General features: G+C 40.1%; 1 protein-coding gene across 2 annotated transcripts in view; it reads right to left on the bottom strand.

Annotated features, from left to right (window-relative positions):
• The window catches only part of prkd2 (protein kinase D2), a 31,866-nt gene that overhangs the window by 6,035 nt on the left and 11,922 nt on the right, over positions 1–13,909 (bottom strand). For both annotated transcript variants that reach the window (XM_079481838.1, XM_079481839.1), the window contains exons 2-10: positions 5,309–5,447; positions 4,609–4,740; positions 3,775–3,971; positions 3,272–3,455; positions 2,606–2,677; positions 2,300–2,462; positions 1,963–2,074; positions 703–780; positions 10–322 (exon numbers count right to left, since the gene is read on the bottom strand). In XM_079481838.1, coding sequence (XP_079337964.1) covers positions 10–322; positions 703–780; positions 1,963–2,074; positions 2,300–2,462; positions 2,606–2,677; positions 3,272–3,455; positions 3,775–3,971; positions 4,609–4,740; positions 5,309–5,447 — 1,390 coding nt within the window. The remainder of the gene's footprint in view (positions 1–9; positions 323–702; positions 781–1,962; positions 2,075–2,299; positions 2,463–2,605; positions 2,678–3,271; positions 3,456–3,774; positions 3,972–4,608; positions 4,741–5,308; positions 5,448–13,909) is intronic.

Raw genomic sequence — 13,909 nt, 5'->3', positions numbered from 1 at the left:
AGCACTTACGATGAGGAGTTTTTCCCTCTGCCGGAGGGTTGTCTTGGAAGATGACTGGCATCAGGGCTTGACGAATGGCTGTCTCCCAGCCTTTGGCAAACTCCCGCCCCATTCCGCTATTGGGCGCGACACAGCTGGGTGCGGCAAAGTTAGCCACAACGGGCATGCTTGATAACGGGGATGGGGCGGGGTTGGGGTCCTCGCCAACAAAGTAGATCATGTTGCCCATCACCATCTCAAAACAGTGGGGGCTCGTACCAACAGGCAAGAGAGAGAAATCACCCGGCGGGCGGACCTGCAGGATTTCTGAGAGAGGGATCTCCTGTAAAGGAAGGCGGGGGGCAGAGGAGCAAATTAGACTCTAAATTATGAAGACAATGTGTCAAGGTAAGCAGAGGTTCATTTAACAGCGGGGTCTGAATTAATGTAGATGTGAGCTGAGAGAATGAACAGAGAGATTATTATATTAAATCAAATTATTCAACATGCCGTATCCCTTAAAGTAATAGTTTAACCTCGTGTCTTTCTGAACCTGTGTGTTACTTTATATGCTGTTATTGTAACACAAATAAAGTTTGAAAAAATATTTTAAGCTTCATCCACATTAGAAAAAGATATGATATATGACCTGACATGACATATGCTAACTAAATATAGGCCTATATATAAACAGTGATAGATGCAATAAAACTTGAATCATACCTTGTAGTATTTGTTGGTCGTATCGTTCTGATATAGGATGATGCATTTGCAGTCCAGTCGCCAGTAGTGCCGCTTCCTCTGTTGGAGGGTGGGGTGAGAGGTCAAAAGTCAGACAAGGAGTAGGTCAACAAGGAGCTGATGCCGGGGGACAGCTTCACCCCAGAAGACAGGAATAGGAAAGCGAAGGGTAAACAAAGCTGGAGAAAAGACAAGATGAGACGAGACAAGAGAAAACGAGGAGGAACATTAGAAAGAAGGCTAAAGAGGAGTAAACCGTTACATAGAAATTCAGAAGCTTAATGGGAGGTGAAGAACAGGTCAATAGATCGATGTTGAGAAAATGCCTCGGACAATTTTTCTATTCTTCGTGAAAATACACCTAGAAGCAGCCAGCGCTATGGGTGACATTTAGCGCTATTGATTTCAACAAATCAATGTCCAGTCTAATAGTAGTTCTGTAGGGGACAGTCAAAGCAGAATAGACTGCGATTTAAAAGCTGAAGAGTTTGTTATATTACAGGGCACAAGTGCAGACTGAGGCAGAGCACATCAAAAGAATATCAATAATGATGTATTTAAGTCAGCCAGGATAGTTTTGAGCTAAGGCCCCGACACACCTCAAGCAAAAAGAACGGGCGTGACATAATTTCAGGCTAGATTCAGCCAAAATGAAGCTGTTTTTGAGTTTGTGTCGACAGAACTTTCAGCAAACTTTGCACTGTCTGTTCAAAACCAGTTAGGGGGACCAGGACAATTGCTTTTTTGGGACAGTTCACCCAAAATTGCAATTTAGTTCATCATTTACTCACCCAAATGTCATTCCTAACTGACTTTCTTTCTTCTGCAGAACACAAAAGAAGATATTTTGAAGAGTGTGGATAACCAAACAACATTGGCCCCGTTGACTTCCGTTGTATGGACACAAAACCACTGAGACATTTCTCAAAATATCTTCTACCTTGTGTTTTACATAAGAAAGAGTCATATATAGTTTACGCGTTGTGTTTTTGTCAATAAAGGTTGACAGCATTTTTATTTTGGGTGAACTATGCCTTTAAATGGGATGTAAGAGGTTAGTGCGTCCTGAGGCTCCGCCCAAGTTACACAAACATCTGGTTCCTTTCATTGCTGTACATATTAAAACCTTTAAAACTGAATGTTTGCACGATGTTGCTGATCTGTTCTGCTTTAAACCCCTCAGTGAAACACAAATAAGTAATTTACGGTGTGAGAGACAGAGAAGAAGTGATGTGCTTGTACCAATGTATCCTTATTGCTGTAGTGCACCATCCAGCCCTCTTTGATGGACGTGCTAGAGCGGCGTGTGGTCTGTCTCATGGACTGCACGACTCTCATCAGAGGAATATTAGCACTGAGGAGACATTCAGACAGTAGACAGTCAGTATATGAGATGTTATGACAAGATTCAGATGTGTAACAGACACAGAGGTACACAAACAATTTTGAGCATAAAAATGCATTGAGAATTTGTATCGTTGAACTATCGCTTTAACATCTTGATTTGGTTCAGTAGCAAAACTTTTCTTCTTGGTCCAAATAGGCCATCAATGATCTTATTAAAACCCGTCTAACAAACCTCTGGTCTCCACTGGCTCCGTCCTGGCTGCTGTCTGGTGAGAAAGAGCCAGGGATACTGCAAGCTTCATCGGAGTCATCCATCAGAGAAGACTTATCATGGTCTATATAGTCATTACTATAGTCCATCGGCACCTCCGCGTCTGTGCTCGGACTCAACATGTCTGAGATACGATAGAGAAACAGATAAAGAGGTCACAACAAACAGAAGGCGCACATAATGATTGCAGGTTTGGATGCAGAGACACATGCAGATTTTCCAAATGGGTTAAGTATGTTAACACTGTTTCTCTCACACTATCATTACCTCCAAGAGTCTCGCCTAAACAGTCGTTCGGGATCTTGTACGCACATCGCTTGTGGCAGTTGAACTTACAATCTGCAAAAAAACAATGTTGGGAAAAGTGTTATTTACTATTAAATACAAATATATGAGGAAGACAAAGTGTTTGTTGATGTTTTAGTGAATGAGGATTTAGAAATACAAATGTATGAAGAAAATGTCCAATTTATTATAGCATATTATAGTAACAAAAAATGGCATATTCAGCATGTTCGAATTTTACATACATTCTAAATCATAAACATCTTACAAGCATCTTCTAGATGTCTTTATGACAGCAAATGTCTCAGAGACGTTGCAGATAAGCCAAAAATATAAATACGTCTTGCAGACATCAAATAGGCATCTCCTAGATACTGTATATGTGTGCTATCACAGTATACGCATTATTATCATGTGGACTGAAACTGGTTCTTAAAATGCAAATTGCAAAAATGGCGATAAAGGGTTTTGTTGTTTGTACTTTGTTTGACATTTGGATTTCTTTTATTAAAAACTAAACGTGCATGTATTTTTAAGGGCCACTGTGTGCTGTTTCCAACTGTTATGCATGCAAATTAATTTCATAACCCAATCTACTCCCTAGTATCAAATTCTAAATTCAAGAGTTTTTAGGAAGTGTAATCAGACCTTTGCACTGGAGCCCCTGTCGGAACAGACCCCTCAACAGTCTCTTGCAGTACTGGCACACGGTGGGCCGAGTGTACGAGTGAACGGCAAATGTGTGCGGGACCTTCACTTTAGACATGAGGATCTTGTCCAGGTGGACGGGACGTCCGGTGTAACAGCGCCTGGCATCGCTGGGAGTGCGGGGCTGAACACAAAGCAAAATCGATGTAAGCTCATTTACATGTTAGATTATGAAAATAAAAAAGTTGTGAATGGCTTGGTATTATATCAAAAACTATCCATACGCTATTATATCCATAAACAAACAGACCAGAGGGTGCAACAAACCTAAAATGTTGATGACTCATCCTGCACTGAAGCCAACTGGCTGTTAAAAAAGGTGCTTATGCCAACCAAAATGTAGCATGCGTAACCCAAATCTTGCATTTAAATATGTCAACACAAGACATATATTGTGTTATTCAGGGTTAAACGGCATATAAGACTGTTGGCATGGTGTTTACCATTTGGGTGTGCGATCGGATGAGGCTGGCATCCTCAGACGTCACACTGCTGTTTAGGCTGCTGAGGGACTCTGTGGTTGACAGGCGCAGAGATTGACTGCTGGTGAGGGACGTGGTCGACAGGCGACGCTTCCTCACCCCGCTGCAGTTATTGGGAATACTATAGGCACAGCGTTTGTGGTAGTTCAGCCCACAGCCTGCGCAGGGGAAAAAAGATAAAAAAAAATTATGTCCCCTTATTACACCCAAACCTTGTGTTTGTTGACAGGTCAACTTATCATCACCAGCTTTGGGTTTTTTTTTTCATCAGGGAATCATAGATAGTTACTGTAAGTAAGATGTAAATATGGGCAATAGCAAAATGGGGTTTTGACTTGGCTTTTTAGCTTGATGGTGCTTACTGCAGTAAATTATGAAACTCTTACAGCGGTTGTCAAATATCCCCACCTACTGTTCAAGCTTCGCTCTACATACATGCTGTTTGAAAGAGAGAGCGAGCGAGAGAGAGAGCGAGAGAGATTTATTCATTGATAGTCAAGTCATACATGCAAGGTACTATATATTTATAATATTCCTGAAAATGTTTTTTCCTTTGCAATGACATCCAATTTGGCCTTGTTTGACATATGTTTTGTGCAATCATGAATAAAAAAATGAAATAAAATCCATAAAGACTTTCTATAAATTGCTTATTTAAGCAAATTGTGCTGAGGGGAGTTTAACTACTTTGGCCTTGCTTTGTCAAACCAGGTTGCTTGTTTCTGCTATTACGGTCAATTTAACAAACATTTGTATCAAACATCCAAAGATGAGAGGGCTGACTCCTGTCCTCACCGTCACATTTGAGCCCTTGACGAACCAGACCGAAAAGCATCTCGCCGCAGTGATCGCAGAAGGCCGGCGCGCGGTAGGAGTGCACGTTCAGAGCATGCGGGCGGATCTGAAAATCTTCAAACGTGGCAGCAGCTGCAACATAAACAAAAGGAGAGAGAGAGTGAGTCAAATGTGAATCAAGGTTATAGTTTACTGAAACTTAAATAATTAAAATGATTCAATAATTTCTGGTGAATGAAATAAAATCAAACCACCGTCTACATTTTATTTCAAAACTTAAAATATAACAAAATTAGTAGACAATGTATAAAACATGAACAGAAAATATAGCCTTTAACTAAATAAAAACGTTTTAAATAAATAAACTTATATAGCAACACGAAAAATAAGAAATACAATTACTAAAGCACTTATCAAATTTGCTAAAAATGAAACCAAAAAATACAAAATATTCAAACAAAAGCCAATTCTAAATATGAATAAAACTGAACACAAAAACTAAAAACCAAATGTCAAAATGTATATCATTAGAAAAAAGCTTGCAAGCAAGATCCACCCCTAATCCCACCCCTAAACATTAAAGCCAGTGGGACGAAAGCAGATTAAAAAATTACAAATTAGATTGTGTTGGAAGAGTCTGGAATTATAGATTATTCGCAAACAGACACATGCAGTGCTAATTGACTACTGGATGACTCACCGGACAAAACAACCTCCACCAGATCGCCCTCTTGGATGTCGGACACTGCCTTCACCAGCTGCAGGATGTTATTGCTACCGACATCGTGCTTGAAGAGGAGAATCTTGTCGTATATCCCATAAAAGCCACATTCAGGAAACTGTACAAAACAAAGCAGAAAGAGACAGAGATTAGATTCATTTGTAGCTCATTCCCACATTCCCATTTATCTACTACAATGTTTCTCTTTTCCTGTAGTTAACACCTTCACCGCATTACAACAGCTCATCGCAACCACAACATCCTTCATAGATGTTTGGCTGGTAGATGAATATGGAAAATCCAGTTTAGAAGCGAGCTACAAGGGATGTTGATCATGTATTGAAGAGATGTATTTGTTAGAGGTCCTCGTGGCGTACAGATGGCCGATCTACAACAGGTGTAGCCACCAGGGATCTCCTCTCGTGTTTTTGCAAGTGCTGCATGCTGGGGGGTTTGGTTCTTTGCTTCTACCAGCTGCATTTTGAAGATTTCCTGTTGTTGCCGAGAAGCGCCTTCAATTTTTTGTAGGTCTGATGTGTCAAGAGCTGCTTTGCGAATTTAGATGTTTTCCTTTATGCTACGAGGTCGGAAAACAGAATTTTGGTTGTACTTTATTTTACAATACGTGCAATACTTAACGGGATAGTCACCCAAAAATATGAATTCTTCACCCTAATGTGGTTCATAACCTGAATATGACTCTTTCTTCAGTGAAACACGAAAGAAGATTGAGAAATGTCTGAGTGGTTTTGTGTTCATACAAAGGAAGACGATGAGTGTGTAACGTTATTTGGTTACCAACATTCTTCAAAATATCTTCTTTTGTGTTCCGAAGAAGAAAAAAAGTCATACAGGTTTGAAATGACAAGAGGGTGAGTAAATGAAAGAATTTTAATATGGGTTAGGGTTATGGCTGGTATAGTAAATATACAGTTACACTGTGTTACATAGATGAGCTACTTTCGCTTTCACAGACGCGACCATTGGTCCACTGATATACTTGTGTAAACCCTGTCTTATATGCATTTGCCCCGTGTATAGTTGGAGAGAAAGTGGGCAGGTAAGGATGTGACGTGACATACATATCACAACACGCAAGACACCATATTTATTGTATTAGCTCAGTTGGTATGGAGCGGGTGCCAACCCTTGTACGTTTTTCAAGTAATTAAGGTTAGATTGTAGTTTACTTAAGGGCGCCTCAGACACTGAAGATCCTTTTGTTTTCTCTTTTTATTTGGTTTTGTGTTAGGTAGTTTAGAGGGCTACGTGCGAGTTAGATTTGTATTATTTATTTCGTTGTTTTACACCGCTCGCGTCCCTTGTCTCTTTCCCCCTTCCTTGGTTTTCTGAGAATTGTATTTAGTTGTAAATTCTGTACATATTGTAAATATTATCTTAGTACCCTATTACCTATTTGGCTAAATAAAATCACTTGTTTTTGCGCCGTACCTTTGAATCGTTTGTCTGACACATTGGAAAGGTACTTTAATATTAAGTGTTTACGTTCCTCTACCCCTAAAGATCTAGGACATAAAACACTTAAATTTATTTAAAAAACACGGTAAATTTACTGTACAATTTTCTTAAATGTCAAATTACAGAAATAGACAGCAAATTTACAAGGTGAGTGTAAAATAAAAGGAAAATTATATATTGTTATATATTATAAATTAATGTAATTTTAGTTAACACGTTTTTTTTCTGGCACCCCAGATGGAATAATACCGTTTTTATGCATATTTACAGTGTAAATATTAAGTACATCATATGTATAGAACAGAACTGTAAAATAAAGTGCCACAGATTTTACTTCATCTTTTTAAAAAGTTGAGTGTACTAACATAAGCAAAAAAAACTTATATTACCAAAAATACTTATCTCCCCAGTCCAAACACAACATTTATCAAAACTATATCTTCTACAGTAATTATTCTAAACGTATGCGACTTTAATATTGTGCAAAACAGTTTCACAACCAAATGCAGGCGTTCCACAAGCAAAACTATTTCACATCCAAAGCTTTTTGATAATCTGTCATGTAGACCAGCAGAAGACACCGAAATGGCTTTTGTGATTGAGAGTTGCATGGAGATTCCAAATGGGTTACGCAAAACCAATTTGCTTTAGAGGCGGCGCAGTGGATTCAGCTGACTGCTTTTCATCTTGAGCTGACAGCTGTGACCGTGCCGGCATACTGTAAACCTCATATCCGGTCGGGTGTGATATCGAGCACTTCTGCATTACTATCATCATACGCCTGTTGCTCACAGCTCTAGAGAACACAACCCTTCCGAAGATAATTTAAAGTGAGAAAGCTGGGTATGACTCAATAGCATGAAAGTGGATGGTTACATAAAGGATGAAAAAACAACACGAATGAAAAAAGATACAGTATTCCAAGTCCACCCCCACCCAGTCCAACGGGTCAAAAGAGTGTGGGACACAAACAAGATAATGTCAGTCAAATGCATATGGGCTTATCCGTGTAGGTGATCTCCTGAATAGTTTATAAAGGTCCATTCAGCACATGTCATACAACTCAGTGAGTTGTACATCCATCACAACAGCCGCGAACTAAACCTGACTCTTGGCTCATGTGTCGTTGGCACTGGTGAAATATAGTGGGATTTTCCACTGAGAAACAAGGAATCATGGGTGATATTTCAGTACGGCACAAAAAACACTCTCTCACATTCTTAAACGCATTCATCCCTAGATAATCCTGTTTATGGGTGAAATCGCAGTTAATGGTTAAACCTAGCATTACATTTCAGTTTTGAAGTCTTTTTATTCATGGGTTTTGGAGGGAGACGGGGTATTTCCGATCATGTACACGGTAATGAGGAACACAAAAATGAGTGGGGTATCATGTTGATGTTGTGATGTGAGCAGGGATGTGAGAAAGCTAAACCCAGACATGGCAGCAGAGATCTTCAAAGAACACAGGAAGAGACGAAGATGAGGTGAAGAAAGAGAAAAAGATACAGATTTGATCGCAGACCTTGATAGTTTGACAAAGAGATAATCTTGAGATATCTTCTGAAAATATTAAGGAGAGACACCTGAAAGTTCTATATTTTTTCAGGAGAAAAATCTGAGACAAACACTGCAAGTTTTGCAAATGTATTTGTTCGGATGAAAGAATTTGGCTGAAAAGACTTGTCTTTAATCTAGATTTCAATTGAGAGAGTGTGTCTAACCCTCGAATAGTGTCGGGAAGGCTATTCCAGAGTGCTACGTATGAGAAAGCTCGACCCCCTTTGGTGGATTTAGTTATTCTAGGTGTTATCAAAAGTCCTGAGTTTTAAGATCTTAGAGAGCGTGATGGGTTGTAGTGTGATAGAAGCTCTGTTATATAGGTAGGGGCTAAACCATTTAAGGCTTTATAAGTGAATAAAGAACTTTCAGTCCTGTGGGCGAAAATGCCTTGTTGATGCTAGAGGTCAGAGGAGAATGAGCCAACTGATTTAAGCTGATAGAAGAGCAACGTTGACTGAAATATCCACTCATTACAACCAAGGTATGCAGCAAAGCATTTGTGAAGCCACAACACGCACAACCTTGAGGCAGATGGGCTTCAACAGCAGAAGACCCCACCGGGAACCATCATCTCCACTACAAATAGGAAAAAGAGGCTACAATTTGCACGAGCTCACCAAAATTGGACAGTTGAAGACTGGAAAAATGTTGCCTGGTCTGATGAGTCCCGATTTCTGTTGAGACTAGAGGTCTTCTCGGGTCCAAAGATCTTTACCCGACCCGAAATGACCCGAATCACTTTTTACCCGAACCCGAGACAGACCCGATAACGTTTTTATTTTAAAGCCCCGACCCGAGACAGACCCGATAACGTTAGACCCGAGTTTGACCCATCGTATATATTTTTTTAAACCCGACTAGACCTGAATGTAAACCGACGTGTATTAATGAAATTGATATGGCAATGAACACGTTGATCCTCTTGTTTTGCTCAAACTGAGGCTAAATGGGTTGTGCCAGTTTTAGCTGAATCAAATCTAAATAAGTGACGACATGGCAACCACTCGCGCGAACATTCTGTCTCAACAATGTGTCCCAAACCGCGTAGTACTGAAATGTGCGCGTCTTTTAATATCTACTTCTGGTCGCCTGGTGGAAGTATGTTTTTCCTGAATACGATGGTAACTAGAGTGCAAACCCCTGCAGCGTTGGAAACTTCGGGATTTCAATTCTAAGGTGATTTCAGATCACCGCGACTTTCGGAAGATTTGCTTTCAACCGATCGGCTGAGGGTTGGAGGAGAGTTGGTAACTACACGCACACACACAAGCAACGCGCTGTTATTGTACAGGATAGTTCGGGTCTTCCTCGGGTCAATTAAGCAAAACAATTTTTACTTTATATTACCCGAGACCCGAAGACACTAATAATATACCCGACCCGTGTCCGAAGCTCCCGTGAATCTTTTAGACCCGAACCCGCTCCGGTCTCGGGCCGGACCTCGGGTTTTCGGATCTAAGTGGACCCGTGAAGACCTCTAGTTGAGACATTCCGATGGTAGAGTCAGAATTTGGCGTAAAAAGAATGAGAACATGGATCTATCATGCCTTGTTAGCACTGTGCAGGCTGGTGGTGGTGGTGTAATGGTGTGGGGGATGTTTTCTTGGCACATTTTAGGCCCCTTAGTGCCAATTGGGGATCGTTTAAATGACACGGCATACCTGAGCATTGTTTCTGACCATGTCCATCCCTTTATGACCACCATGTACCCATCCTCTGATGGCTACTTCCAGCAAGATAATGTACCATGTCACAAAGCTCGAATAATTTCAAAATGGTTTCTTGAACTTGACAATGAGTTCACTCTCCTAAAATGGCCCCCACAGTCACCAGATCTCAACCCAATAGAGCATCTTTGGGATGTGGTGGAACGGGAGCTTCGTGCCCTGGATGTGCATCCCACAAATCTCCATTAACTGCAAGATGCTATCCTATTAATATGGGCCAACATTTCTAAATAATGCTTTCAGCACCTTGTTGAATCAATGCCACGTAGAATTAAGGCAGTTCTGAAGACGAAAGGGGGTCAAACACAGTATTAGTATGGTGTTCCTTATAATCCTTTATGTGAGTGTAACTGTAGTTTGTTTATTAATGATGCAGGACAACCACTAAGTAGTGCAATACAGTAGTCAAGTCTTGAGGTCACAAATGTATGAATTTGAGATGTGATTTTGAAATGATCTAATGGTCTAATAAGCAAGTTGTAGGTTTAGATGTTGCAACAAGTTTAATTAAATCTTCCTGTTTTATAGGTGCAAAACACTGTAGCCTTTCTTTTGGGGCGAATTCATAAGACAGACTTGTTTGAGTTTTTACTATTTTGTCTCATGTTTTGATTTTCTCTGTAAACATTTTTATGAATTTATTGCTACCAAGGTGCGGCGGAATAACCAGGTCAGGGGATGTCTGTACTAAATAAAATCCTTGGATTGTTTTTGTTAGTTTCTATGAGATTACGGAGGTGCTCAGCCTTTGCTGCTTTTAGTGCCTTTTGCACTCTCTTTCCACACAATTTTAAAGACCTCTAATTGTGTTTGTTTCCATTTGTGCTCAAGTTTATGTGTTTCTCTTTAAAGGACGCGAGTGGTGCTATTGTACCATGGTGCTGTGTTTTTCTCATTAATCTTTTTTGACTTCATAGATGCAACAGCTTCTAATGTATTAGAGAAAATAGTGCCCAATTTGCTGGTCATGTCATCGAGCAATTCTGTATTTATAAGCTCTTTGCGAAACTATCTTTAGTAGTCAATGTAAATGTTCTACCCTGTTGAGAACAGGTTGATTCCTGCAGTGCGCAGTGCACATGTTATAAAATAAAATTTGAGGAATAATATCTATATTGGTTAGATCGGCTATGTGAGATATGAGAGTAGTGAGATTGTCTTTACTAAGAGAAGAATCGCCGCACTGAACTGCATGCTCCATAACCAAAACAACGCCTCTTTCCACCCACTTCCTGTTTTCACATTTTCGGAACCATCTAAGGATTCCCATGTGTACCTTACAGAACACATCTGGTTAACCTCCCCCTCACTTAGTGGAGGAGAGGAACCCGGGCCTGTGATTTCTGCCCAAAATACTCCTTCCCTCTCTCTCAAGTGTCCAGAAGAAAGTCAACAACCCTTCATCTTGACTACAGTCGTTCTACAGGATTGAGGCTCTGCCAAAGAATACAGTCCACACCCAGCCTGCAACCGCAACAACTGAGCAGCATCTAACACACACAACAGCAGCTTGCGACCTATAGACAACATGCAGAACAGTTTTTCAAAACGGTTTAAAGGTCCAGTTAGAGGATCATACAGAAATGCAATATAATAAGCGATGTGTTCAGAGGTGTATAAAGACCTTACATAATGAAGCGTTATGTTTTTATTACCGTTGAATGAGCTATCCCTATGTACGTACACCGTCCCCTTACATGAAATTCACCATGTTGTTTCTACAGTAGCCCTTAACGGACAAACTGCTCAACTGAGCGTATTTCTTACATATGGTATCTCCTTCAGCAAAAAAGTGAAAACGTGAAGGCATCTTTGTCCTGTGTCAGCTTCTGTAGTGCTTAAAAAGGGAGAGGTGGAGTGAGTCGTTGGTCTAATCGAAATTTGCAATTTATGAAACAGCCGAAACATTAGGAACATGTCAGAAAAATGGAGTTTCAAATACACGGTTTCTCCATTAGAGTTTGATGAGTAAAACCGACAAACCTGCCCGTACATAAAAACAGAACAAACGTTTGGTGGTTGCTTGTTGTGTTGGTCATTCACTTCCTGTTTAAAAAACATTCTTTGCATGAATACACTTTGTGCCGATGGTGAAAAGTCTATAGTTGGTATATAAATAATTGACTAAAAGCTGTTTTAGTGAGCACCAGTTGAGTCAGTGGTTATCTATTTTAACAGTCAAACATGACACCCATGAAAATGTAACTCAGTATTATCATCATCAACATCCAAAAACGATTTACTTCCAAATAAGATAATTCCCAATTATATGCATACTGAAATACACTTGACATAAATATTCTGTTAAAGTTTGGCTCTTCCTACATGCTCAACTAAAATAATAGAAAAAAAATACTTTTATATAGAACACAGGTCAACTGTCTGCCACGTACTGTATCGGTGGGTTACATATGCATCTTCATTTGTTCATATGCATGTTTGCACAGGGGTTAGACAATGGACCCTGATGCAATCATATCTGCCATTCCATGGGCTGCGCTTGGAGACAGCCCTGGGTTTCTAAGGGTGCTTTGTGTTGACTAGGATTGTGTTTCCCACATGGTCTCAGGCGGCTGCGTCCATTATGCCTCTGATGAATTATGAAAGCCATGCCCCTTATTTCTTTTCTCATCTCTTTTCAAGCCCCGTCCATTTCACACTGTGACCTGAACTCATTTATTTGAGCAATTCCAAGTACTTCCAAGAAAAGGCAAAGTTCGCACAAATGTAGAACGTACTTGATGTGGGGATGTGGATGTGAAGCGTGAGCTCATATAATCCATCTCTTCATTGCCATGATGAATTTCCCAAACGTATTTGCCCAGATAGCCCACCTGTTCTTGGTTTCCCCCAGAATGTCAACATGAATATATCTTACCAGGATTCAAGTTCATCATCATTAGAGTAAACAGAAATAGGAACGTCTACTATGGCTATATCCGGCCACAAGGTTGCTAGCCCCATGAAAGTGGCTTTAAACAACACAGTGGAAGACTACATAAACACGGCTCACACACCTGCCAGGACTCTGACCCAGTCTTTTCTTTGTACTGTTTATATCACAGGTGGATGTGACATGAGGCAGTGTGGCTTCAAAGTGAGGGCGACATGTTTTTCCTCTTTATGCTTTCAAAGCTAGCATGCCACTGCTAGCTGCTACAAACCCCTTGCCTAGCTACTGTATAACGCTAATGCCAGCAGTCTTTTACAAATAACTATATAAAAGGTACTGAATTATTAACTTATTAATGTACTACAGTACTTCAGGGGTGGCTAGTGAGATACTGCTCACTGTAAGAGTTTGGTTTTTAATTGACAAACACAAACAGACAGATTTAGTTCACTTCTGTGGAAAAAGTCCTCCTCAACGCATAGATAAGGAATCACACACATTCATCTACAAACCCCTTTAAACTCTTTGTGGCTTTCTACTATAGGCATCGTCACATAATGGCTGGTTGACTGGTTGAATTCTGCCCACAGTAGTTTTAGAATTAGTGGTTGCAACAGATTGACCTGTTATTATCCACTCACATTGTTACTAGACAAACTCTTAAATAATGAAACAACAAGTCACTTTTTCCTTAGATTAGCCTTTGTGTGCTATCCAAACATCAACTAATTGTTATTGAAATGCCCATTGAACACTCAAAGACCTGCTTCATGGAAAATGGGCAACCAGTGAGGCCTCTTACAAGAGTGCCACGCTGGAAGGATTAAAGAAGCTATTGTGCCATTTTACTATGTGAAAATGATTCACATGAACATTTCATAGACACTTTTATCCAATTGAACTACAGTGAATTTAATG

The sequence above is a fragment of the Barbatula barbatula genome, assembly GCF_947034865.1.
Source record: "Barbatula barbatula genome assembly, chromosome: 19".
In the NCBI taxonomy this organism is placed as follows: Eukaryota; Metazoa; Chordata; class Actinopteri; order Cypriniformes; family Nemacheilidae; genus Barbatula; species Barbatula barbatula.
The sequence above is the reverse complement of the archived record's forward strand: the minus strand, read 5'-3'. Positions and strand labels throughout refer to the sequence as shown.